The sequence below is a fragment of the Aspergillus clavatus genome, genomic scaffold (genome assembly GCF_000002715.2).
Source record: "Aspergillus clavatus NRRL 1 1099423829796 genomic scaffold, whole genome shotgun sequence".
Lineage (NCBI taxonomy): Eukaryota > Fungi > Ascomycota > Eurotiomycetes > Eurotiales > Aspergillaceae > Aspergillus > Aspergillus clavatus.
In genome coordinates this window covers 1010005-1035561 of record NW_001517103.1, presented here as the reverse complement: position 1 = coordinate 1035561, position 25557 = coordinate 1010005, and the positions used below count along the sequence as shown (strand labels likewise).

General features: G+C 50.8%; 12 protein-coding genes across 12 annotated transcripts, besides 8 other annotated features; 5 read left to right on the top strand and 7 right to left on the bottom strand.

The window, feature by feature from the left end:
* Nucleotides 1-154: 154 nt before the first annotated feature.
* Nucleotides 155-180: a microsatellite.
* A 384-nt stretch (nt 181-564) lies between these two features.
* ACLA_064290 (DUF3632 domain-containing protein) lies at nt 565-1614 on the top strand (the record flags this gene model as incomplete). The annotated part of the gene is made up of 1 exon (XM_001273883.1): nt 565-1614. The coding sequence occupies one exon, from the start codon at nt 565-567 to the stop codon at nt 1612-1614; it is 1050 nt and encodes a 349-aa protein (XP_001273884.1).
* Nucleotides 1615-2044: 430 nt separating this feature from the next.
* ACLA_064280 (uncharacterized protein) lies at nt 2045-2866 on the bottom strand (the record flags this gene model as incomplete). The annotated part of the gene is made up of 2 exons (XM_001273882.1): nt 2045-2299; nt 2753-2866. 2 exons carry the CDS (start codon nt 2864-2866, stop codon nt 2045-2047), a joined length of 369 nt encoding a protein of 122 aa, XP_001273883.1.
* Nucleotides 2867-3034: 168 nt separating this feature from the next.
* On the top strand, nt 3035-3613 carry ACLA_064270 (glycoside hydrolase family 11 protein; the record flags this gene model as incomplete). The annotated part of the gene is made up of 1 exon (XM_001273881.1): nt 3035-3613. The coding sequence occupies one exon, from the start codon at nt 3035-3037 to the stop codon at nt 3611-3613; it is 579 nt and encodes a 192-aa protein (XP_001273882.1).
* A 722-nt stretch (nt 3614-4335) lies between these two features.
* Nucleotides 4336-6104, bottom strand: ACLA_064260 (isocyanide synthase family protein; the record flags this gene model as incomplete). The annotated part of the gene is made up of 2 exons (XM_001273880.1): nt 4336-5321; nt 5387-6104. The coding sequence occupies 2 exons, from the start codon at nt 6102-6104 to the stop codon at nt 4336-4338; spliced, it is 1704 nt and encodes a 567-aa protein (XP_001273881.1).
* Nucleotides 6105-6541: 437 nt separating this feature from the next.
* ACLA_064250 (cytochrome P450) lies at nt 6542-8388 on the top strand (the record flags this gene model as incomplete). Its single annotated transcript, XM_001273879.1, has 4 exons — nt 6542-7225; nt 7315-7677; nt 7744-8232; nt 8320-8388. 4 exons carry the CDS (start codon nt 6542-6544, stop codon nt 8386-8388), a joined length of 1605 nt encoding a protein of 534 aa, XP_001273880.1.
* A 300-nt stretch (nt 8389-8688) lies between these two features.
* ACLA_064240 (MFS transporter) lies at nt 8689-10525 on the bottom strand (the record flags this gene model as incomplete). Its single annotated transcript, XM_001273878.1, has 5 exons — nt 8689-9434; nt 9501-9908; nt 9973-10049; nt 10103-10272; nt 10355-10525. The coding sequence occupies 5 exons, from the start codon at nt 10523-10525 to the stop codon at nt 8689-8691; spliced, it is 1572 nt and encodes a 523-aa protein (XP_001273879.1).
* Nucleotides 10526-10773: 248 nt separating this feature from the next.
* Nucleotides 10774-10847: a microsatellite.
* Nucleotides 10848-11001: 154 nt separating this feature from the next.
* ACLA_064230 (putative MFS transporter) lies at nt 11002-12803 on the top strand (the record flags this gene model as incomplete). Its single annotated transcript, XM_001273877.1, has 5 exons — nt 11002-11274; nt 11339-11533; nt 11602-11737; nt 11811-12374; nt 12421-12803. The coding sequence occupies 5 exons, from the start codon at nt 11002-11004 to the stop codon at nt 12801-12803; spliced, it is 1551 nt and encodes a 516-aa protein (XP_001273878.1).
* Nucleotides 12699-12722: a microsatellite.
* Nucleotides 12699-12759: a microsatellite.
* Nucleotides 12804-13423: 620 nt separating the features above from the next.
* ACLA_064220 (aromatic alcohol reductase) lies at nt 13424-14437 on the bottom strand (the record flags this gene model as incomplete). Its single annotated transcript, XM_001273876.1, has 3 exons — nt 13424-13879; nt 13935-14351; nt 14405-14437. The coding sequence occupies 3 exons, from the start codon at nt 14435-14437 to the stop codon at nt 13424-13426; spliced, it is 906 nt and encodes a 301-aa protein (XP_001273877.1).
* Nucleotides 14438-15347: 910 nt separating this feature from the next.
* ACLA_064210 (F-box protein) lies at nt 15348-16695 on the bottom strand (the record flags this gene model as incomplete). Its single annotated transcript, XM_001273875.1, has 3 exons — nt 15348-15851; nt 15910-16147; nt 16421-16695. 3 exons carry the CDS (start codon nt 16693-16695, stop codon nt 15348-15350), a joined length of 1017 nt encoding a protein of 338 aa, XP_001273876.1.
* Nucleotides 16696-16909: 214 nt separating this feature from the next.
* Nucleotides 16910-16961: a microsatellite.
* A 239-nt stretch (nt 16962-17200) lies between these two features.
* Nucleotides 17201-17224: a microsatellite.
* A 1517-nt stretch (nt 17225-18741) lies between these two features.
* Nucleotides 18742-18775: a microsatellite.
* Nucleotides 18743-18769: a microsatellite.
* Nucleotides 18776-19845: 1070 nt separating the features above from the next.
* ACLA_064200 (fungal specific transcription factor domain-containing protein) lies at nt 19846-21190 on the bottom strand (the record flags this gene model as incomplete). Its single annotated transcript, XM_001273874.1, has 2 exons — nt 19846-20745; nt 20813-21190. The coding sequence occupies 2 exons, from the start codon at nt 21188-21190 to the stop codon at nt 19846-19848; spliced, it is 1278 nt and encodes a 425-aa protein (XP_001273875.1).
* Nucleotides 21191-22389: 1199 nt separating this feature from the next.
* Nucleotides 22390-23031, top strand: ACLA_064190 (C2H2 type zinc finger domain protein; the record flags this gene model as incomplete). The annotated part of the gene is made up of 1 exon (XM_001273873.1): nt 22390-23031. The coding sequence occupies one exon, from the start codon at nt 22390-22392 to the stop codon at nt 23029-23031; it is 642 nt and encodes a 213-aa protein (XP_001273874.1).
* Nucleotides 23032-23182: 151 nt separating this feature from the next.
* ACLA_064180 (cytochrome P450) lies at nt 23183-25142 on the bottom strand (the record flags this gene model as incomplete). The annotated part of the gene is made up of 6 exons (XM_001273872.1): nt 23183-23390; nt 23449-23606; nt 23679-23786; nt 23843-24654; nt 24722-24856; nt 24914-25142. 6 exons carry the CDS (start codon nt 25140-25142, stop codon nt 23183-23185), a joined length of 1650 nt encoding a protein of 549 aa, XP_001273873.1.
* Between the last annotated feature and the right edge of the window lie 415 nt (nt 25143-25557).

Here is a 25557-nt window from a genome sequence, read left to right as displayed (position 1 = left end):
TCTTTAAATTAGGAATTTATCTTGGATAGATATAATTTAATGACTTTAATATACTTTAAAAAATAATCTATAGTTCTATATATATATTCTAATACTCCTTAGGAGGTTTCAGGGGCCCTACTTTGCTAGATGCCCTGCTGGATGTTAATTAATGACACACACACACACACACACACATACTTGCAGCAATGCAGGGTTTGTGACCTGTCATGTCACTCATGTAGTACCTGCGGGATGGCTGCATGATCAACATATACTTCTCTCCTGGCTGCCAGCTGATCGACAGCCAACAAAGAAAATAGTTCAGCCTATCAGCGCATGCACGAGTCCAAATTCAGATATTGGGCTGTCAGCCTGTCAGAACCTACGTTTCTGCCTAGTAGGGATCCAGGAGGGTCCCCACCCTGGGAGAGAAGTCTTTCTGTCCCCTCGTTCAAGTTGACCCTTACAACGATTCAAGTCCCCGTCTAGTTCCGCCATATCAACTATTTCACTTCCACACTGCCTTCTTTATCTTACAAGAATTCTAATTAAATCATCATTCAACATTGCCACCTTTCCAAAATGGACCATCTCCGTGATTCTCTGCTGAGTTCTCTGCCTAGAGACACACCGTCTACCGCAATGATCGACCATGCTCGCAGAGATCAGGAAGGTACACGCCAGTCTGTCGTTCGGGGTGAATTCAAAGAGGTTCGAGACATGGCCTTCAGTAACCGGACCTGGGTCGTTACCAGCCGATACTGCGATATTGGAGATGGTGTAGACTCCCTTGAAGGCCACATTCATTCCCTGTGGTATATGTACTACGAGCTTGGCCGAAACATCTCCTCCGAATCACCTGAACATGAGGGTATAGTCCTCGATATCCTCCGCATTCAAGGAATGGGGCCGTTGACTAGACCTGCACGCGGAGTCTATGGGATTGATATCGCAAGAACCGTCGACGGTACACTGTGGAACGATCTCCCCTTCTTGGTTGGCGATATGACCAATTTCTGGGTCAACCATAGTGCTTCTATGTCGGGAACACACCGTCTCAACTTTGCAACATTCCTGGCTAAACTTGCATCCACTCGTGTCGCTAAGGATAGGATGTGCCAGGTTGCCCTTCTGATGTTCCGTACTATCTTTGAAAGCCCTCAAGCACTTCACACTGGGGAAGAGTCAGACGAGGAAGACCTCAACCGAGGTACCAAGCAGCTTGAGGTCTTTCATCTGTTACCAGCTGCTGTTACTTGGCTAAAAATAGCAAGCCACAACCTCCTTTTGCTATCAGAAGTGTATTGGAACGACTGCCCTAGCCACATCAGCAAGGGCGGTGAGGAGTTCCTCGAATCGGAGCTTGGACAGCGATCACCTGCTGGGTTCTCGCCATGGAGGTACATGTTCTGGCTGAAGCGACTCCATGAGATTCAGGAAGAAGCTAAGGAGGCCAATGAGAAAGCCCTGGAGGGGCTTGCCACTGATGGCATTCAGTACATGATCAACACAATCAAGCAAAGGAATACTGAGGTCCTCAGGGCTTACAAGAATGGTGGCAATGCCCTGCATCAGGATAAGCATCTTTCGTGCCTAAAGCCCCTTGCACGCGTTGAGGAGCCAGAGTCGTAAAGACTTGGATGAAGGTTCGAAGGAGAACTCAGAAATGCCATGTAGACATTCCCCCTTCCTCTCTTTCTTTCTCAGCCTCTTGAGTCTTCAAGCTGAATGTCCCTCTCTCTGGTCCTTACTGTCAATATTTTATCAAAACTACATCTGCTCTATCTTTTACAATGAAGCAGTGGCGAAATTGAATGCCAAAGTTGCCGGCGTACTTGTACGAGACCATCCCTTTTCCTCCCATGGATTTATACAAGTGATAGACCTTAGTATGCGCCTTGAGGAAATTGTACATCCCCTGGAGATTGCCCGACTCGTAGAACGGTTCATTGATGGTGAACCAGATTGGGACTCGGTCCGCATAGTGGGCGAACAAGATTCGGGAGTACTAGACAAAGGACTTAACAAAAGTGATGTTAGCGGCGCCGGAATTGTGAGAGAACTAGACTCCATCCACGTCCCTGCCGTCCATAATAAACTCGTATGGTTCGTCCACATGCACGATGGTGGCCACAGGCTTGATCCCGTACTCGAGGCATGTGTTGATCACATCACCGTAGTGGTCGATTCCCGCCTTGTTAACGGGAGTGCCTACCCCGGCGAAGGGAAGGATGCGGTTCCACGAGATGCTGAAGGAGTAGTAGGGAACATCAATGGCGGCCAGCCGGGCGATTTCCTGCTTGTACAGGTAGTAGTTCTAGTCGGTGATGTAGTCCAACTCCGTGTCCGGGATCAGGTTGAAGTAATCCAGGACACTAGGCGTGCGCCTTTCGTCCTGTAGCGCACCTTCAATCTGTCCGACTGATGCAGCAACACCAAAGATAAAGTCCTTGGGAAACCTGTACTCCTTCGCTTTTGCAGCACCAGTTTAAGATTAATCGGCCGTGGGGGGCATGATCAGCGAAGCGGATGACACTGGTGTCGGTTGGACGGTGGTAGAAATTTCTGCCGTAGAAATGGAAACATTGGGCGTCAGCGAAGCCCAGCGGCGGTTCCATTCCGCTTGACCATAGGGATTCTCCCAGTCAGAGGCATCGGGAGCATTCTTAACCCAAGTAGTGGTCGACAGGCCGGAAGGCATAATAGAGGCCATGGATGCCGGCGGCATATAGGTCGTGATGGGCGATGCTGGGGCAAGGGAGTAGCGTACCGCATGGAAGTCATGGCAGTGAATTGATAGAGTTCCCGCTCTGTGGGCAGAGAAAATGGCCAATGTAGAAGACCAGGCTGCTACAATAGCGAAGAAGAAAGCTGCAGAACGCATATTGGTGGCGGTAAGAAGATAGACTGCACAGTATCTTTCTGAAGGATACCAGCTGACATGATCTTGTTTTATAGGCATTTGTGACAACGATCAACCTCTGTACTACTCACTAGGTTTAGTATGAGAATGGTAATGGTGGTGAATACAGGGTGACTTGGGCCAACCAGGATGGCGGCAGTTTCACCTCTGGCAAAGGTTGGTAGCTGGGTAGTGCGCGGTACCCTTCCCACCGAGAAGTCCGGCCCTAAGATTTTCTTCATACTGATGTTTACAAACAGCGACATCACTTTCTCCGGCACTTTCAACCCAAATGGCAATGCCTACTTGGCCGTATATGGCTGGACCACCAGTCCGATGATCGAATACTCCATTCTTGAAAACTATGGCAGCTACAATCCAGGCTCGGGCATGACTCACAAGGGCACCGTCACCACTGGCAGAGCCACCTACCATATCTACACACATCAGCAGGTCAGCCAGCCGTCCATCGCCGGAAAGGCTACTTTCAATCAGTACTGGTCGATCCGCCGCAGCAAGTGGTCCAGTGGTACTGTCACCACTGCTAACCACTTCAACGCCTGGGCTAAATTGGATATGAAGCTGGGTGCTCACGACTACCAGATCGTCTCTAGGGAAGGCTACGAGAGCAGTGGTTCTTCTACCATCAAGGTTTCTAGCGGGTCTTCCTCCGGTGGTTCTTCTTCAGGAGGCAGCAGCAACTCCGGCAAGGCCAGTGTCCCCCAATAATTCACGACCACATGCATTTAGGACCTCAGTCTAACTCATCTACAGTGCGCTGCTCTTTAAAGCCAATGCGGTGGAACTGGCTGGTCTGGCCCTACTTGCTGCACCAACGGGAGCTGCAAGGTCTCGAACGCTTGGTACTCTCAATGCATGTAGATGAAACACCCCGATTCTGGGAATGTTCAAGGATCGCACGGAAACCTTCCGGGTATTGAGTAAATCAGGGGGATATGAGGGTGGAGAGTGGAGACGTGGCTACCAGGTGTCTCAGGTCGTCCCGAATGTGTGATAGCTGGTGGAAAACAGTTCGGCTTCGGTTGGTTGGGTTCGTGGTTCGCTTCTAGGACCGAGAGCCCGAGACGAGCTTGATTTAATTTATTTCAATCTTATGTCTGAGTTCTGACTTCTGAGAGGTCTTGCAGTGCACAGTTCTTCTGGGTGGCACAATGATTGATTGATTCTGGAAATGAGCACTGCCGTAGACTGTAGTATTTACAAGAGAATCGTGCATACTTGGGAATAAAACAACATGAAATGGCAGGGGTTCCAGTAGTATCAAACTGATTGTCCTTATTTATAGTAAGACTGGACGCGACGGGGCGGTTTATTGATTAACTTATACAGTTATACCATATGGAGTCATGGACATGTGTATGAGTTAGGAAGTTATGAGAAGAGTTATCACGGAACTTTAATTGAATTCCACCCCACTAGGAAACAATACCCTAGTCAACAGAGCCAGTAGTTTGAAGCTTGATCCACTGCATCAGTCTTTGTGCCTCGAGAAGGACTCTGGAAGCGCTGTGAGGCTTTCGTGGGCTTGTCACCGCTGACTGCTGGATAACACCAGGGGTGCTTGTCGTGCTTTGAGACAAGGTAGGAGAGGATATTATTGTGTCTGTGACGGTCAGACAGCCTTGTTTGTCATTCTGATGCAGGTCGAGCTCAAAGTATCCCCCACGGCCCGCACCCACGTCGCCTTCAATCCAGCGCCCCTGAACGTGATCTAACCGCAGGGCTTCCTGCACTAGGTGCGATTTGGCCACTAGATCTGCTGCGTTCCCCACCAGTCTGATGACACAATTATGCCATGGCGTCGGAATGTGCAAGAGGTCAAGGGAGGGACAAGCATCGACAATACTGGAGAGATCATCCAAGCTGTCGACTACTCTGGTAGTCGCTGGATCAAACAGAGTGATGCCAAACTTGGGGCCGGAATTCGGATGGGCATGAATGGAAAGCCGGATATGATCCGGAAAGAACAGCTCCACGAGATTGGAGTAGGCCTGGTTGCGCAGAATCATCTCGAAGGCGACATTTTCCGCCGTCTTCTTTCGCTGGCTTCGAGAGAGAGACTGGGAGTATGGGAGCAACGCTAGATCCTCAAGCATAAAGCGCGAAAAGCCACGGTACAGCGCAAGGAGCGAGGGATTATCTGTGACGATCTGCTTTTTTAAAGCTGCTCGGTTGGGCTGGCAGGCCAGCATCATCATCTGCCGACATGTTTCCGCGTCAGATGAGATCGTTGTTGGAAGATAATGATTGAGCTCGGGCATGGAGAGCTGGTCAGTTTCCTGGGTATCAAAGGCAAAGATGTCTTTGAGTGACCGGAAGACGATCTGAGATTGATACTTTCCCTGCCTACGGATGGCATGGTTCAGCTCTTGCAACTCGGCATTGTAGAGATCGACCATGTCGTCGTCCACTCCAACTATCACCAAGTTAGGGATGCACTCAACTTTACTCATCCTCAAGGAAGGGCAGAGTCTCTCTTACTGCAGTCACTGAAAACATGCCCATCACTGACGATATAGATTGAAGCCCCTGGACTGTACATGGCTTCGATCTGTCCTAGCACTTGATACAGCCTCCGCAGCGCCAATTCTTCACCGCGGTCGGGCGTTCGACCCTCGACCTTTTGTAAGTTTGAGGACTTACAAGGAAACGCTGGCAGCGCCATCTGTATGGGCAATCCACGCGAGGTGAAGAAAGATATCTGGCGGAGTAGGTAGTCGCGACCGCCATTGTGCCATTGTGAATTGGACGGATGGAATAATAGCTCTGCATTGCACAAATCCACGAGTGCCTTTGCAATTGAACTGCTGTGCTTGTGATCGGCTGCAGAAAGTGTCTCCGGGGTGTCGGGTTGATTTCCAATGGAGGTCAGGAGGAGATGGGCGAAGAAACTGTCGAAGTCCTGGGTTGACTCGACGGTCGAGGACTGCAGAACCAATCCGGCAATCCTTGCTCGATCTTCAGACCGTAGCTCGTAGATGTCAACAGTCTTCTCTTCATTGATGGCGATGCAAGGAAGCCGCCGGTAGAGATCGTTGTCCTCATGGGGGAGTAGTGGGGATTGGATTGCAGGCCAAATGGATGTGGCATCGCCTGCATGCTTGCCAAAAGCCCGAACTAACTCCCCCCTGCATGTTCGCATATAGCAAAACAGTGTTCGGTCGTAGAGACTAGGATAACCTGACAGCTCTGACTCCATGGTGGGTACAAACGGTAGATATCCGTGTCAAGCCCCCGAATGTTGAATGGATGAGATGGGAGATGGCCGAGTAAGAGAATGAGTGGGAAGCCTATGCTGCGTCTTCCTAAGCAAGCGCTGTTATATCTCTGTTTCCACTTAGGAAGCGCAGAGTCATAATTGCCTCAAATTCGCTGCATCTCCACCTGGTCAGCGGAGGTTTCCCTCCGGATAGGCTGAGATATAGGCTTTCTTACTCGCTACACAGAGACTACAAGAGAATCCCCTCGACATTGCATTGACCTAGATAGTCAAAACAACCTCTTCTACTTCTTCTTCTTCTCTTTCTAAACTGGAGCCGCGCTAGGATTCTATGGAACACCCCTCCCTCTTCCCTATAAAGCCCTCTTCGAGTCGCAGCCAGTTTTGGTGCTCATCCGCCACGTTAACGAACCACAATGGACGTATTCTTTTCCGAATGGTCTAAGACAGCTACCGGGTGGTCTCTCTTACTATTCCTGGGTGCATTGCCGTGTCTCTTTGGCCTGTACCTCTGTTTTGTTGCGCCCCCACGCCATCCACAACAGATCCCCAGCGTACCCTTCTGGGTGACCCTCCTGCCCTTTTTCTTCGATGTCGATCAGCAGGAGACCTTCCAGCAGTACATTGCCAAACCACTCCAGACCCATGGCGCCATCAAGATGTTTTTCGCGGGCCGGTGGAATGTAATAGTGCAGCGACCGGCGATGTTGGCGGAGATTTTTCGCAACGAGCACATTTACCACAAGAGCGGCAATCAGGAAAAGATTCCCCACAGCGTGTTGGCGGAGTATCTGGGTAACTTCCGGGAACGAGCACAATTGAGGGAGATTTCTCGCACTGACCTCGACCTTCGATTGGCAGGCTCCAACATCATCTCAGCGAGAGGGGACGAGTGGCGCCGCTATCGTGCTGTCATCCAGCCCGGCTTGCAGACCTCGTTTGACTCCAGCGCGGTGTTCCGTCATGCTCAACGACTGAGCGCGGTCTTGCTGGGACTGCAGGAGAGGAATCGCCGGCAGGGAGTGCCGGTACAAGGCGTGCTACAGCGATACTCGAGCGCCAACCTCCTGCGTTGTGTTCTGGGACTGTCCGACTTGAGTGTAAGTCCAAGTGACTGAGAGCAATTGGGTTATGACATGACACCTGCTAACAAGAGAAAAAAAAAATAAAATGAAAGCAACAGTCCGAGATGATCAAGATGGACCAGGACGCTCCGTTGCACAGCATCCAAACGTCGCTGAAGCGGTATCTCTTCCAACCGATCTTCTTGAACTTCCCCGTCCTTGACTGGCTGGGCTGGGCTATTCCGTCGCGCAGACAGGCCCGTAACCTGATCCAGGACTTCTCCACCGAGTTGCAGATGCAGATAGTCCAAGCGCACCCTCCGGGGTCCAGTACGACCAGTGTCGGAGGCCGACTGGCGACCGCGTGGCGTGATGGAACGCTAACCACCCAGCAGTTCCGCGATAACCTCAACGTCCTCTACGTGGCGGGGCATGAGAATCCACAGCTGCTGCTTACTTCGGCGCTGTACTTGCTTGGGAAATTCCCGGTATGTGATGATCCATGGACCACTGCTTTGACTTTCTGTTCATATTCCGATGATCTATCTATATAGAAGGTACAGGAGCGGCTCCGAGCGGAGATCGAGCAGTATGGAACGATCGATGAGGGTGATACACCCACGGTTTCCTGGGAGAGGCTCCCGTATCTGTCGGCGACGATCCTCGAATGTGCTCGGCTATTCCCGCCCATTTCGCAGCTGATCAACCGTCGAGTGGCCACGCCCACATGGCTGGCAGGAAACCTCCATCTGACCCCTGGGATGTACGTGGGATATCACAGCTACGCGACCAATCGAGATCCCACCACTTGGGGTCCAGATGCAGATGAATTCCGACCAGAGCGATGGGGCCACACACATGAGCAGATTTTCGCAGCGTACAGACGGGCTAAGGCGCGAGCCGAGTTTATCACTTTCCATGGCGGGCCGCGTGCATGTCTGGGCGAGAAGTTTGCCCTGTTGCAGATGCGGGTCTCGCTGCTGGTGCTGGTGAGATCCCTGTCTTGGACGTTGGACCCTGAGTGGACAGACCAGATGATGCCGGTATGTGGTTTCTTTTTTTTTTTTATCTTTCTTTTCCGAAGTAGTTGATCTGAAATGCTTTACTGATGTGGTTTGGACGGAGGACAGGCGGGTCCTTTGCATCCACGCGGGCTGCGATTGATGTTCATCACACACGACAAGGATGCCGCCACGTAGGACGGGGCAGCTCTCTCATCGGATCGGCAATTTAAATTAAGCAAGTTGACTAGATAGGCTGAACACTGCACAGGCGAGAATATTTGAGCAGATTACGGTGGATTATTCTGTCGCTAGCGAATTCTATTGGTCTACAACATCCACAACCATCGTAACCTTGAGTAGCATACTTACTACTTACTAGGTACTACTACTGGAGTGTTGACGAACTTACTATGAACGAGACAGAATCATAACAGGTTCATTATTGAGCTGGTTATGATGGTATCAATCCCTGAAGACTCGGCGAGGTCAGCCCATCTACAGCGCCAAGGGCACCTTGGCCTGTTCGATTCCCTTGGGCACATCCACCAGCCAGTACAACCCCAATCCCACCACCATCAGCAACAGATTCGGAATCATGGGAAACCGCAGGTTATGTGTCCGATTCTGGATCACTCCCATCACGAGCGGATTGATCCACCCGGTGGCCAGGTCCAGTGTGATCTCCAGGCCAAAGAACTGGGCTTCCGAGTGCTTGGGGATCAGCGACGAGTACAAAGCACGATTGTAAGCGCGCAGGGCGCTACTGGTCGACATGAACAACACCTGTTCCACCCAAAACTCCGCCTGATGCTTGTACCCGATCGTGACCTCGTTGCTGATGCCAATGCAGCCCCAAAGCACACAGAGAATGTTCACCAGGAAGAAGCCATAGGCCCAGCTCTTCACAGGCACTTGTAGTCGCGGGTACAAATACATGAAGATCAGACTGCCCATGCAGGCAAAAATCACGTTGGTGAAGGACCAGACGGAGTAGACGCCGGAGTTGCGTGTGAAGCCAGTGACCTGCAGAAAGAGCGCCGAGATCAACTGTAGATGGTTTGAATAGCCTGTGTTCCACAGGACCCATCCAATGCACAGCTTGAATGCCTCGGAATAGCGGGGAGCGCAGCGCACGACGTGGATCCAGTTCCTGACCGGGAGCAGCAACAGGTTCTGCTTGCGTTCGATCTCCTTCCCGCGGACTGACGGCAGAAGATACTGCCCGAGAAAAGCGAAGAGGACTGAAGCCACCGGTCAGAGGGATGACAGCGGACTTGGCAGATACGAAAGCAAAAAGAGAAACCTACTAGTGATGCAACCCCCGATAGTGATGGCCAGGAGATAGTTGAAGTAGCCGACCTGCACATACGATCCGCGTCCATACACCAGGATCACTCCGATAATCAGCGCAGTGAGGCCTCCCACGTTGCTTGAGACAAGCGCCAGCACACTGACGGAAACGCCCTTGCTCCAGACGGATCGCTCTCCTGTTTGCCCGGCCACGACCGAATCGCGAAACCATCCGGTCGATCGCATAAAGATCGGAATGTACGAGCCTTCAGCGACCATGTATACCCCTCCGACCGTGGTGAGCAGACAGTAGAGAACCGCCAACGCGGTCAGATGACTGTAGTTCTGGCCGGTAAGACCAGCAAACGGCAAGGCCAGGGCTCCGAAGAGTAAGATGGACGCCATCATCATCGTCTTGCGGTAGTCTACTCGTGGTTAGCCAAGATATTCATCACCGGACTGGCGATCGAAAAAACAGGACAAAATTACTGGAGTAGTCGGCAATGCCAGCTGTGACGATGGACACAACGCCTTCGGTGGCTCGACTGATCGCGCGAAGATACAGTCTGCTGCGATCAGCCACAACGATCAACATGAGCTTTGGGACAGAGGAACGAACGTGTAGCTGTTATAGTCAATCTCTCCGGGGCCAAACTTGACCAGACACGAGATATTGGTTCCGCGACGCGGACAGGGCTTGTTGGATCCTTCCTCATGGCCGAGTAGATTGGCAGCGGAGAGGATAGCAGCAGTCACGTAGTTGTTCACCATGGACGACGTTGGTCCAGTCTAGCGGCCGTCGAAAAGAGAGAGAGAGAGAGAGACATTAGACATGGAAACCTCACGCATAGAATGATAGAGACTGGCTCACCGAGAAACAGAGAACGAGATAGCCCCAGAGCGCTCTCTTCGAGTTGAACTGCGTACTGGGATCGGGCTGCTCCTGGTCTTCCACATCGTGTTCGGTGGTTTGGACGGCCTTCGAAGGCTCGGTGGAATCTCCAGCAAGAGCTTCACGAGAGGAAGTTCCCTGTGCGTTCATCTTGAAGGCCTGTTGCGGATGCTAATGCGGATGCGGATGCTGATTGCGGAGGGGGATGTAGTAATTCCATGCTGACAGTTCTGGAGAGGAGGATGACTATTCTACTGTTTATCTCCTGCAGCCTGACTCAACAAACACGAGGTTATCCACACGAGGCTGACTGGCTGTGAGAGTATTTGAGCACATTTTGAGCAGGGGGGAGGGGGTTGAGCAGATTTAAGCACATTTCACTAGTCTGTATGCATTGTTTTATTTTTTTTCTTCTTTATTTTCTTCTTTATTTTTTTCTTTTTCTTTTTCTTTTTCTTTTTCTTTTTTTTTTGGTTCTCTCTTCTGGTCTTCTCCCTCTGGTTTTATTTCTCCCGTCACCCTCAACTCTTATAGGGATTGGATACCGGCAGAGTGAAACTTCTTGTCCCTTTTCATCTCTTGGAGTTTCTGCACTCTATCTACTCCTAACACTGACCTTCCCCATCATGGCCAGTGAACAACAGCCCCGAAATAAGGATATCAAGATCCCTGTGGAGAATGTGCTTCCCAAGCCGACTCCCCCCCGGCCTCCCTATACCGAGTTCTCGTCCTCCCGTCAACGGTTGATCTTGGCCATCATCACCGTTGCAGGCTTCCTTGGCCCTCTGGCCGGAAACATCTACTTACCAGCCCTTCCCATCCTGGCCCAAGCCTTCGGGGTCAACACGACAAGGATCAATGTGACAGTCACCGTGTTTATGGTGGTCTTTGCTGTGGGAGTGAGTGCGCTCTTGTCGTCCCTTTTGAAGCGTCCTCAAGGTCACGATAACTCATAGGCGTTAGCCGCTGTTCTGGTCCAGCTTGGCCGACTGGAAAGGACGGAGACCCCTGTATATCATCTCTCTACTCATCTATATGGCAGCCAACGTTCTGCTGGCCGCTCTACCAGCCAACTATGGCGCCCTCATCGTTCTTCGAATCCTGCAAGCGTTTGGGTCGTCGGCGGTCGTCTCCATGGGCGCCGGAACTGTAGCGGATGTGAGTGTCTGTGTCCCGACAGGTCCCACTATCCTCTAACTCACCGGTTCTATACTCGATCCTGATAGACCACCGAGCCTAAATATCGAGCGCGGGCCATGTCGTACTTTGTCTTCGGGCCGCAATGTGGGCCGATTCTGGGGCCGGTGATCGGCGGTGCACTGGCGGGAAACGTCTCCTGGCGATGGATCTTCGGCTTTCTCGGTACATCCCTGTCCTTGGTCTTGTTTAAAATTGCTTTATCTTGACTGCTGACCTCCCCCCTTTCCTTCTACAGCCATCCTAGGTTTTTGTGCATGGCTCGTTCTCGTCTTCTTTCTCCCTGAAACGTTGCGCGCCCGCGTGGGCAACGGCGCGATCTACACCGGTCAATCGTGGCTGCTCTTCCCTCCCACGGTCTCCTCGCCCCTAGCTCCAGAGTCCGATCGTGGTCCCGCACCTCCCAAGCCAAGCCTAAAAGGATACTGGAGTCTCTTCCGATACCCGCCCATTGGCATTGCCTGCGTGAACACTGCCATTCTCTACTCCTCCTACTTTTGCGTCGCCATCCAGTTGCCAACAGCTCTGGGGGATGTATATCATTGGACGACGACGGAAGTTGGCGCAGGATATCTCGTCGTGGGCATCGCGATGGTGATTGGTTCGGTATTGGGGGGACAGTTCTCGGACTGGAGGAGAGCACGCGCAGTGAGCCGCGTGGGTGAGGAGAACGTGCATCCGGAGTCGCGCCTGGATGATCAAATCTGGGGGTTGTTTTCGGCATCGGCAGGACTCATCATGTTTGGCTTTTTCGTGGACTATGCCATTCATCCTGTCGCCCCTCTCATCGCCACGTTTTTGAGTCAGTATCCCTCTCTCCCTTGACTGGGCCTCAGCTGACCAAGTAGTCGGATTCGGCATGTCGTGGATGTTCGTGGCCTCCAATGCCTTTTTGACCTCATGTGTTCCTCAGCGGGCCGCGGGAGCATTTGCCCTGGGCAATATGTTGCGCAGTCCGGCTGCGGCCGTGGCAGCCGTGATCATTGAACCGCTCGTCAGGCGGATGACCTGGGGTTACTGCTTTCTGGGTCTGGGTCTGTTGGATTTGCTCGGCATTGGCGTCATGCTGATTGTTTTGCGCATCCATAGCCCTAGGTGGCGACAGCGAAAGTTTGCCCCGGGGGGTCCAGGGACTCCAGGGACTCCAGGGGCTTCAGGGGCTTCAGGGCCTTCAAAGGCTCCAGGGGGGCCACCGAAAGGGAAGCCAGCCAGTGGATCGAATATAGTTTGAAATGACAATATGATGATTCTTACATCGCTAGCTCATTGATGCCTACGGTAAACTTCAGTCTTATCTGATCTCTTGACAATTCTCCGGCAATAGAGAGGATTCGTATGCTGGCCATGCCCATCATTGATGATGAGGCCTGTCTCACAGAGACGGACTGGATTCAATAGCGAGTCATTGGGGGTATTGATTGACAATGACTTGTGATGATTTGATCGATCTGATCCGGAAGATTCAGGCTCAAAAAATCCGTATTCTAATCCGAATCCTGTGTTCGCCACCCAATGCTCCGCTTCAGTCTGTCTCGCACATTCCCGGGGCTGGCTCGGGGGCTACCTATAACTTGATCCTGCATTATGTTCCACTACACTGTCTGGTCGTTCTATCTTCCATCTTTGGCACTGGTAGATGCCATGGCCACCGGCTCAGCCGAGTTCTTGTGGGTCGTCTCTCTTCTCTGAACCCGAAGGCAGTATGAAAAGATGAGCAGGCGTTGATAGATACTCGATTGAGATTACCTATAGCTATAGTATGTTTCTTCTTGAAGATTGTTAGAATCTCATGTTGCTATGGACTTCGGCTGACGACGCCTAAATTCAAGTGTAAGTAGACACCAACATCTTTCAAGCTTGTAATGCCTTGAGCACCACCTGTTGAGCCGTTTCTTCCACTATTCCCAAGAGATCCGCATCCGACTCTTCTCTTGAAGGGGCCACGATGCAGCGAGCCCGACCCTCATCAAATAATTGCGCAACAACTAACTCCAATACCCATCCACTAACTCCTTTTTGAAACTTGCTCCTCCCGCTTTCCATAAGTGTCTGTGCGGATGTGTGTTGGACCTCCCACTGTGTTCCAGTGGCGTCTTGGAAGGCATTCAACAGTTCATTTTGACAGGTCACGATAGATTGAGCTTTCACAAAGCGGTTGGATGTCTCCTGAGGATGCCGCAGCACACCGACGACGGACTGTCCGATTCCGCCCAGTGTAGTTCCGGTGAACTTCTCGGTGCCGGAATCATAGATGATAGCTGTGCGGCGAGCGATATCGAAGCCCATAAGCGGGAAACGCCCCATTGCCTAATCAATCAGTTGAGCTCTCCCAGAAGAGCCATCGATTGGATGGGAAGCTCACCCAGTCAATGGGATTACCTATGGTGATCCCCGTCCAAGTAAATCCCGCGTTCTCTCGTGCCTTTTCTTTTGCATGATCCCATGTTGCACGCCGTTGAGCATGAATGGCTTTGAACTCGGGTAGCCCATCAATGTCCGGGCCCCAACCGAAATCATTGACGATGAACCGTTTCACCCCTGCAGCCTCGGCGGCATCGATGATGGTTTTCTGAGCCCCAATGCCACCAGGGCCGATGACGCAGACGACGGCGTCTTGTCCTGCGAGGCTTGCGGTGAGATTCTCATGGTCGTATGTGGTCCTGACGACGGGAATTTCAGCCGGAAACACCGAAGTGGACTCCTTCCGAGTGATGATTGTAATTGCAAAGCCGGCACGCTGCAGAGCGGCTGTGATGGGCGTACCAAAATTGCCCGCGGCCTGTGCGAGAGTCAGTTCATGGGCACACTCGATGGCGGGGGACTGAGACTTACCCCGAAGATAGCAACTTTGTGGAGAGAAGCCATAAATTGTTATTAAGTGAATTGACTCTCTTGACGACCCAGATTCGATTGAACTTACAGCAAAAGAGAATGTCTTTATGCTCCTCAGGTTATGGCAACAGGCACCAATGCTCAACGCGTCTGGAGCAGTTCCATCCGACGGCTGTGCGTGTCCAAAGTTGCCTAATGATGAGGGATGTAAGCACTAACTATACTTTCAATGCCATGATGCCATGTCAGGGGAAGGGTTAGTCTCTATATGGCTAGTAGACTAACTACTATCCTAAAGTGAGACAGGTTCTAGATTCGATAACTATACCAAGAACCACCGCTCTTGAGATAGATAGAATCGATCACAATTGCATCACCATGACGCTTAAATATTTCTATTCTTTCCATTATATATCTCTACATCTCTCAATTTGATAACTCTATTGTATTAAAAAACCCGCGGCATCCTCGCTGCTTTGCTCCTAGTAAGGTGAGTGTATTCACACAAACACAAGACCCTCTTTTTTCTCGTAACTCCCACGGGAAAAGAGGCATTTCTGCTTTCTAATATTCCCTCTAAGGTGTTGAATTCATTTCAGACCTTGATCAGCACGGCTACCAAGGCAAGACCGATCCGAACCGGCTTCTGGATGACGCTTGATTAACGATTGCCGACCGTGCCGGATCGTCCTCGGTGCTCGGCTAATTGCCACAAACCCGAGTTTGACGGCTTTTGTCAAGTTTTCGCATACAAGGTCGTTGGACCATTCTCAGATCACGAGTTCCTCGATGCACGGAAATCAGGGGAAGAAGTGAAGGTGGTGAGGACGAAGGGGGTGGGGGGGTTCCATCACCACCCTCCGACTTGGACGAGACTGAGACTTGAGACTGCGACCTTCTCGTTCGAATAACGAAGTTGAATGTGCTCACAGCCATGATCCCCTCATGCTGCGACAGCAGTTTGTTGCCGAAGAGTCCTGTCATACCGGTCGGCAAGCTGCTCGCAGACTCCCCAGATACGTCGGCGGTTGGCCACGCCAATGAGGGTCAGATCATCCATTCCGTAGCGAGGAGCGGTCATCTTGTCGAGCCACAGATACAGTCGCTTGTAATTGAGGTCCGGAGGAAATGATTTCGAACCGTGGGAGGTCTGGAATTTCCAGAACCACGGCATTTCCCACTGGATGAATCGTTTCCAGAACCAGTTATCCTGGGTGACACTCTGGATGCTCAGCGATGCTTGGGAGAGTGCTCGGAGCGAATCCCCGGGGAGATACGAGCAGATTTGGTAAACAATTTCGAGGGGGAGTTTGCCGAACGGGCTCACGGGGGATCGGCCGTTGAGGTCGAATTCCGTGTAGGGTTTCCGGAAACTGCTGTCCTCGACCATGTCGGTCCGGAGGAACTGTTCCAGACCGGGAGTCTCGGTCGGATGTGTCGCACAGTACTAGAGATGGTCAGGCCAGTCTACCGGGACGACGGTTGCGGACATTCAGTTCACGTACCTCCGCGCCCGGAATGCATTCCCAATACCGCCCTTGCGCCCGCCGGATGTCCTCGCCATAATTCAGCTGCAGTGCGGAGGCAGTCTCATTGCACAGTCCGGCCATGAGATCGTACAACACTTTCAAGTCGAGGCTCGTGGTTTCGGTCGACCCGGTCAGGGCCCGCGTGAGAATCTCAAAGCAGCAGCCGTGGAAGGGGATCACAGGTCCGGGGGTGTCGTCCGTTCCGGAGCCGTAGCTTCATCCGATTAGACAGATTCCTTGATTGGATTCGGAGAAACTCACCAGGTGTAGACATTCCGATCCTGACCAGGAACAGCATCTGTGCCAGATTTGATCGCAATCTCTCCCTGCGGACGGATCGTGAGTTGGGTGACGGGTGGCAATGGCGGAGAGCGACATTAACATACAACATCGGCGTAGTAACCGGGACCAGAAAGAAATGTCCTGGAGCATCCATTAGATTTCTGTCGTTTTCCTCTGCTGTCTGGACAATTTGTCAAACACGTACTTTCCCTTCCCTGAAGCAGCCTGAGGGTTATGTCCCAGGCAATACGCCTTGTAGAGCCACGCGACATTCTCCCACCCGACAATCCGGGGATCGTAGCTGCGGACCGGCTCCTCGCCGTCGCGAGGGACCTGGTCAATGGATTGTCCCGCCTGGAGGGCCTGAGATCTCTTTTCAATCCAGCGTCGTCGTCGCTCGGTTGCCGTCTCCGAAGGGGTTTCGATGAGCATCCCACAGAATCCCACGCCGCAAAGGGCGCAGTAGCAATCGTACGCCATGACGAGGGCTGAACTCTCCCTGTCAAGCGCGGAAGAGTAAAGAATGAGAAATGGAAGTCGGCAGTGGATTGAACACTCCTGAACACCATGGATCGAGAGGGAGTGACTGAATTAATATCAGCGGGGCGTCGCGTCGAGACTACTGAGCTAGTATGGGGGTCATCTCCAGCTAGCTCCTAGGAGCTAGATACCAGAAAGACTCTCTAATAATGTCTATTATTATTATTATCATTATTCAATATTCACCGTTGTTGATTATTATTATTCGTGAGATAAAAATCTAATATGGAGCCATATCGGCATCCGGATGGAAAATTCGAAAAGTTTTCGGTCGTCGATCAGTTCCAAATTCTGGCCGGTTCTGTTTGCGTGATCCAATGGACCTGCCCGACGCCAATGCCCTGAGGATTCGGATGGTCCACCACGATGAGTTGTTAACTTGTTATCAGTTTAGTTGGATGGTTAGTAGCCCACCTGACCCGAGGAAATCTTCCATAGCGTTCCTAGCTAGTAGCTAGTAGCTAGTAGCGAGTTGACAATCGCCCCATTTGAGGCAATCCCGAAGGCCGAGGGATCTCCTTTCGCCCCTTTCCTTGCGTCGTCGGATCTCACATTTTGGCAAGCTCCTGGCGTCCGGGAGTATTATTGAGGTTGCTGCTCTGCTTCGTACCTCACTCCAGTCAATAATAATCATATCTCCTGATTCATGATTCACCTATAATTAGAGCCGGTGTGTAGGTCTCAACTGTCCTGACGCCTTGAATCCTGAACCGGGTTTTTTGATGATAAGGACGGCTAGATCGACAGATATTTTAGTAGAGTTCCGAAGTGGTCACTTGACCATCGGATTACCCTTCATATTAGTCTTCTTCGCGAAATGAATCAGGAACGCGTCTAGAGTCCTCTAGACTCGAGCCACGGATCGTACTTTTGTCACTTAATCTCCAATTCTAATTTCTAAATACTAATAGACTCACCATGTACGGATACTCTGTACTCTGTAAATCCCATCGTTATGGTGCTCCCCCCCCCCCCAATACCAGGACCCCGGGAAACGGCACAGAAAAACCCACGCGCAATTTCGTACACATGCATATTGATCGTACAGCAACAGACTGACTGATGGCTGGCTGACCTGGGTGTAACCAGTTAGACTTGGGACGTGCTGCACCTATAGTTTAATTATTCCTCAAATTCTTCACGGGGGGAAGTCCTTGAACAAGGGGGATAATCCCCAACGGCTTGTGTACGGAGTAGCGTCCGTTTGATTCTTGGTGATCCCAGTGGAGCACTTCTCTGTGATTGTAGGATTAAATTACCGTCTTGGGCAATAGATTATCTCACGAACCCAAGTTTTCTTGACAGGATTGCGCCCAAGTTGGGTCTATTATTGGCTCAGGACTGTCGGGGAGCTCGGGTCGTGTTCAGGACGCTCAGCATGACTGGTGGCGACGGTGGACTGTTCCTGGCAAAGTGGTTTCTCTTCATTGGCCTATATTCTTCTAGAAGTGTTCCTGGCGCTCCACAAGTCCCAAGCTAGATTATTAAAAGATTCCATGGAACAATTTCCAATATCCTACTTTGACTCGAGTGGAAGTGCGTTTTGAACTTGTGATACGTACAGAGTAGATACTACTATCAATAACCCGCTATGCGGCCTAACAAAAACCGTCCTCCCGCTATGATATGTTTCATTTAGAATGGACATTCTTTCGTTCGATATCTACTCCGTACTATCTAGTAATTAGATCCTTCAAGGTATCTGCTTGACGATCACCCACACCGCAAGATGCGCTATGGTACTACCTCTCCGCCCCGAGGAGTTGTAGCTGCTATAAGCATGCTACGAACAATATTGGATCCTAATGTTAGCAACGGTAATTCTATCTTAACCCTCCTCATCCAGCGCTAATCGCAAGACGACTACTATGCAACCCTGAAGGGTGTCCATTTCCCTCGAACGGACAGTATTTGCGCTTTCCAGTCCCCATTGTTAGGTCGTCCATTTGACTGTATCGCAAATGTCTCTAAAAAACATTGAGAGGTAAAAAAAAAAAAAAAAAAAAAAAAAAAAGAAGAAGGGTAGTGAGGGATTCTCAGAGGGCGCTTTTCCTCAAAGCGAGGGACATTGAAATAAAGTGATTGAATAATCTTTAGATCAAATATTTTCCCTATCGCTGCATTCACGTCACTCAGACACGATGAAGTGTATCGATCCTTCCATGACTTAAGCTAGGCAGAAGCTTATCCATGATTACAGAGCAATTTCACGACAGGACCGTGCTGTTCGAGTCATACTGTCGGAGACTCGGAGTTGAGAATGAAGTTAGGGCTATTCCTTACGGCAACTACCTAGGGGGTTGTTATGAGACAGAGGTTTAACCAGAGCATCTCGTTCCAAAAGCCCTTTCTCTATATTCATTGGGCTCACTTCAAAAAGCGTGGACGTTGTCCGAGAATTTCACATGGTTGACATTCTATCACCGTACCTCTAGGACTCATTCAGATGGGTTTGAAGCAACGGCGACAAAAAGCAGTATATGCCCAGCATTGCTGCGTATATACTTAGTATATACTACTAGAATATATAGTAGATTATCTTATTTAATACTATTTACTATTATATATACCGAGTATATTTATATATATTGATAAAGTATAGTAGTATAAATATAAGTATATACTAGGTATATACTAAAGAATTCTCATAAAAATATTATATTTATGATAATATACTGTGTAGTATATTATATTCCTAAGGACTAAAAGTGAGCTACGGTTAGAAAATTTCAGCTGAAGGTTCTAACCTTGGCCAACTATAAGCCTGTTATATCTTGTGAAGCAACAGTCATACTAATCAATGTGATAACCGACTCTAATCACGTGACCACTCAGCCGCATACACAATGTGGCGCGTGTCATGGGGCCAGCCCATGACGTATGCAGTTCGAATACCTATAAATACAAGACGGGACTAAGGTACTTCTAGAATGTTTGTCTGGTTTGTCTACCCAACTGGGCCATCCACAACCTAACTAAGTTGGGTTCTATAGAAAAGCCCAGAACCCAACTTGGAACACCCCCCTTGAGCAAGTTGGGTTTGACACATGTGTCCGTTGGTCTACCGGAGAGGGGCCTAGCCCCTGGTAACTATGTCAGAAGTACTGGAGACCGGCCATTCACGATCACCTGCTCCCACCTGGACCAGGTCAGCTTTCTCACGTGATCGTCAATCTCCCAGATCTCTTCCATCATCTCCAGGATTGTCCAGCAACTTTTCAAAGGCTGTAAGGTCTGCTCTGCTGATTTGGCCAGGGTTCTGAGAAACTCTCTATGGTTGTGTGTTGCCATGCAGCCTGTGACACACAGAGGCCACGTGAGGTTATTCAGCAACTGGACATCGGACAGTCGCACCAGAAGTTCAACCGTCCTGGAAACACTTTCCTGAATCTCCTCCAGGTTTGGATTGAGACCAGATACCACTGAATGAAGGTAGGTCAGGGTCGACGTGGCATAGATCCGGGTGACGGTGGTGACGGCCTGACACGCCTCCGCCGCGGACAGCTGCCTGATCCCATTTTCCAGAGCATCCTCGATGGTCTTGGCGCGATTGGCGAGCTCCCTTAAACTGAGACGATGGCCATCTCCCTCTTTTCGCTTCCATCTATCCAGCAAGCCGATCTCCAAGATGGCGCATATCACCCAATTCTGGCATCCGACCAATTCGTCGCATCGGATCATATCACCAGTGCTGTTCATTAGATACCGGTAGTCATCTAGCGCAGCAGACGGCCCAGTAGAAATGCAGGCAAGGATACCAGTCACGGCCAACGCATTGGCGAGAAACCGCAAAGCGCTGACGTTCTCACAGGACAGTGACGCCTCGCCATCCGTGCCTTGGCCACTGCAGAGATCCAGATGCCCCCAGGTTGTTTTCGATTCGAACTGGGACGATCGTGCCACACGGGCCCAGCCATCAACAATGGTCGGTATTAATGTTGTTGCCGCTTGGAGGTGTACTCCCCAGTTTCCGCGGACGTGCGCGGACGACTATTGCTCAGCAGTCAGGATCTCGATGCAGACATGGCTGGGAATCCCCCAGAAATAGTAATACTACCTCATAGCTGATCAAATGCAGTATGCTCGCCAGGGTGTGGATACTGCCCTTGACCGTTTCTACGTTACTCACCGGACTTAGTTCCCGCAGAGGATGCCGTGCCTCCTTCAATGCCAGGATATAGTATCGGGCCCTCTCTTCTTGCCATGTGGCGACGAGTCCGGGTTGGACCGAGCCAGAGGATTGTTCCTTGTGAAGGAGACTGAGTCCCAGAGTGGAGTAATAGACCGCCCTTGTGGAAGTCAATACTGCCAGGAGCCATTCTCTCTTCCCTCGAGTGTAAGTATGGTAGAAAGGGAATTGCAGAGGGAACACATCGTCGAGGTAGTGCATCAAGAGACTAATCTCTCTCTCTTGTGTTGGCTTGGGAAGAATCATGGTTCAGAAAGACACAACTTGAGACCAGCAGACACTCGATCGGAGAGCTGAAAAGACATGGGTTATGCTCGAAGAAATGGCCCTGAGAGCGTAGCCCATATAAGGTACCTTGTAATTAGCTTTCCAGCGTTTAGCTGCCCACTTGAATCGATTCTTCTCCAGAGACATTGTCTGTTGACCGGAATCCAAGAAACATTTGCATCTAAAGCTAATGGTTTAAAGGTTCTTGCCCACTGTCGCAAATGGCGGAAGTTGAAGCTACCCCACTGTGATGCCTGTCAACTAGCATACGGAGTAGTGTCATTGGGCAATTTCCCGTTGGTAATAGCTTCTAGACTCTAGAGGCAAGAGCTGGTTAGCAGTGGACTAGCTATGCAATCTAAATTATGCATGTTGCTAGAGAGCTCATTTAGATGCCCATCGCCAAGTCCACGTCAGCAATTGACTTTGGACGCCTACGCCATATAATAGTGGTTAGTACAGAGAAGCAATCTGTGATCACTCTCCTTCAAATAACGGATCAATCTTGACATCCTTGGCCCTACGGCCTACTGTTAGCTCATCTCGGCTCATGACTCATGAGTAGCTAGTGTCGGTCGTACGGAGGGGATGTGTTGGATATCAACAGGGATTCCCGCAAAAGGCGCTGTAATCCTGAAAAATACAAAGTGAAAGTGATTGTTATTACCGAGATGTCTTCCGACCAATGAAGTATTTTAGATATTGTAGATCTTTATTGGGAGAAATTTGCGTTGGGCTGCCCAATTCATCCGTTCAGACCTACCGCACGAGTACTACCTAGATAGTAGTGGATATACTGTAGGTCATATTGACAAGGACCCTTTTATTTCACCCAATCACCGACCATGACGCTCGAGCAAAACCTGGTTAGTCTTACTATCGAGTAGTAGGTACAGAGTCGTACTATGCTGATACCATGTATAGCGACAGATAGGAAGTATTCCTGCCATCAACCCCTCACTGGACCTGAACCCCCAATTGGAGGACCAGGGGGATGAAACTTGCTCCAGTACTTTATCTTGGTGAACGTCTTCTCGTTATGGACCAGGAACAGAAGAGCGATCCTCCAGAGGTACGGAAGCGCACACGAATATGACGGTCCAACCCCCTCTCCTTCCAAAGACCATTGTGTCTCAACGCAAATCGACATTCGATATCATCACTTCTGAGACGATTTCATGGAGGCCGGAGACCCCTGGATGGCCTTGCCTCTTTTCAAGCGAGAACACTCGCCCGACGTCCTCTCACTGTCCCATCCGTTGATCCCAGACGACATCCGTCAGGAATATCCGGAATCCCCAGGACTCCTTGCGCAGCTGCGTGAATCAACAGAACTCCAGGAATATCCCAGCTCCGACCTCACGTCTTCCAATGATCCTTTCTTCTCTGATGGGACTGATAGCAGGACCAGCAACAATACCAGCATCAACCCGCCTGAGTGGACAGTGGCCGACGCATCCGCCTCGATCGCTTCATATCCCACAACATGCCCGTATCCCAGGTGCAAGTCGACCCTGCAGTTCACGCGAGCTCGGGAATTCCACCGTCATTACAAGCAGCACTTCAAGCGGTTTTTCTGTCGATACCGGGACTGTCCGCAGTCCGAGCCGGAACCGAACTGTCCCCGGTTCGAAAGCAAGAGTGGTTTTGCGACGCGCAAGGATCGTGCCAGGCACGAGGCGAAACATAATCCGGAGATCCGGTGTGATTGGCGCGACAACCGAGGTGAGCAGTGCACGAGAGTCTTTAGCCGGATGGACAATATGAGGGATCATGTGAGGAGGATTCATTTGGGGAGGGGAGGGATGAATGAGGAGTGAAGCCATGCGTAAGGAAGAAGCTTGACCATCCATGGTTTTATACTTGTATGTAAATGGCATCAACCTAGTGGTCTCTGTTGATAGATCCAAATAGGGGACATGACCAAGGATGCTTCACTTCACCCCCCTTTCATTTATACATGCAGCATACCTAAGAAACCATAGCAGTCTCCGTCAGAGCAAACGCCTTGTTATCAGCGACGACCTTGACACGCATCCCCGGACTCCGGGGGTCCGGTTCTCCGAGGAAACAGTCGCGGGAGTACTGCACGTCTCGCTCCCAGTCCGTCTCGTACAACTCCATGTCGAATCGGGGGAGGATCGCCGCGAGACTGAGGTACATCTCCGAATAGGCAAAGCTGTTTGAATTGCATCATCAGTATTTGATCAAAAGCAGGGTGCTTTTCTCTCACGTACTCCATTCCGACACACATCCGCGTTCCCTTCCCGAAGGGGACGAATAGCCGATTCTGCTGCTCAGTTGCGGTGAACCAGCGAGCGGGACGGAATCTCAAGGGCTCGGGGAAGATGGAGTCATTGTGCAGGATGTCAGGGTGGCTCATGCTGATCGGGGTCTAGAGGAACAGCTCTTGAGTTAAACATTGTGGTAGATATGCCAGCGGCTGGCTAGCATTCTTCTCACTTACATTCGCAGGGATGACCCAATTTTGATATACCATTTCCTGCTCCACGACCAAGGGCAGCCGGGATGTTGTTGCCGCTCGGAGGCGCAGAGATTCTCTCACCGAGGCCGTCTGCTTAGGTTCAGTCCATTTCCGGTTTCATCCATGAGAGAGAGAAGCGCTCATACCAGCCACGGGAGTCCCTCCAAAGTCCTGACGTCCGGTACCTCGTTCGACTCTCCGGCAGCGTCGAGAATTTCCTTCTTCACCTTATCCAGAATATCCGGATTGCAGAGCAGGTGATACACGGTGTGGGCTAGGAAGCGGGACCCGGTTTCTCCTCCCGCGAACAAGACCGTCAGGCCTTCCTGGGCGAGACGAGGAGGCTGCTTCTCATCGGGGGGCAGGGAACTTCGTTCGATCGCATGGAAGAGTGTTCGGGGCTTGACCTTCTTGCTCTCTTCGTCTGTCTCGCTCTGCGCTTCCGTCGCTTTGGTGGCCATGTACTTGGAGACGATCTTGGCCATAAGCTTGTGGACTGTTAGCAATGTCATCCACCATGGACTCTCCAGGAAGCTCACCTGGTGGGTTTCTAGTAGCCCCGCAACATCCGATTGGACCCTCTTCAGGACCCAGATGAGAATAGGAAGCGGGATGCGTAGGAGGTTGGACAGCAGATTCGGAAACTGTTTCAAAAAAGGCGTGGCCTGCGCAACCGCCTCCATTGAATGCCTCCATTTTCTGGCCACCTTGGGGTCCCGTTGGTATCCTGCATCAGTATCGAACATGTAGTGGTAGATCACATCGGTCGTATAGGCCAGGAAGGTGGTTTGGAGATCGACGGGCTCGTCGGTCCCCGATTTGGACGCAAATACTTCGACCAATTCGTCGATATGCTGCTTGATCAGGCCCTGTGTGCTCAAGATTGACCTTTTGTTGAACATGGGCGCGTTGGCCATTCGTCTTCGGCGGTGCCGATCGTGGTTGATGGTTCCATGGGCTATGGAGAGACACGGAGGTTAGGATGATGATCGTAATCATGAGGAGGCGCGAGTTTCTATGTGTACTTCCTAGAGTCAACCCGGCCATTTCTGCCGAGGGCCAGTACTTGTTTCTCTTCGTCGGGTTCGGAGCATAGAGCACATCGAACCAGGAGGGATCGCGAATGTGAATCTCATCGGGGTTGACACGCACAATGGGTCCTGACGAGGTCCGTTAAACTCTCCGTATACCAGGATTCTCAAGGGTTTCAATCCTACCATATATCTCGTGCATTCGATTCAGCTCTTGAAAGAATTGGCCCCCGGGTCTCTTAACGATATCAAAGTAGAACTCGTACCATTTCGTCGCGGCTGCTAGCTTCGGACCGGGGAACCTGGCCAGTGGATGGAAATACAAACGGTAGATAATGATAGATGTGAGATACGCGAAGATGAATGAAAGGCCAAGGTTGAGGACCTGTAGTGGAATAGGGAGACTCGAAGTCATTTTTGTGTTTTCCCTTCTGTTTGTGTATGTTTATGTTCAGATTGGGTGAGCAGGATAACGAAGATAAATATTAGTCTTCTCAATGCGCTTGAAAAGGAGAGATATTGGAACTGCCATCCTTTCTCTGAGACTACTCTACTATGAACATCTAGTTGCCATCCAGCTCTCTTGCCATTAGGATCCTATAGCAGGTAATGAGTTCCAGAAGATTAACCTCTCCATTTCTCTACTCATGAAATGCAATCAGACCACAAAATAGTACTTTCAACCCTTTAGGCCCTCCACCGTTAGGCCCTCCCTGCTCCAGTCCTACCCATGTCAATCTAGAACTCACAGACAATATTACGAGTCAGGCAGAATCTATCTCAACTCCAGATGTCCATACCCTGTCCATACCTAGATAGCAAAGCGCCTG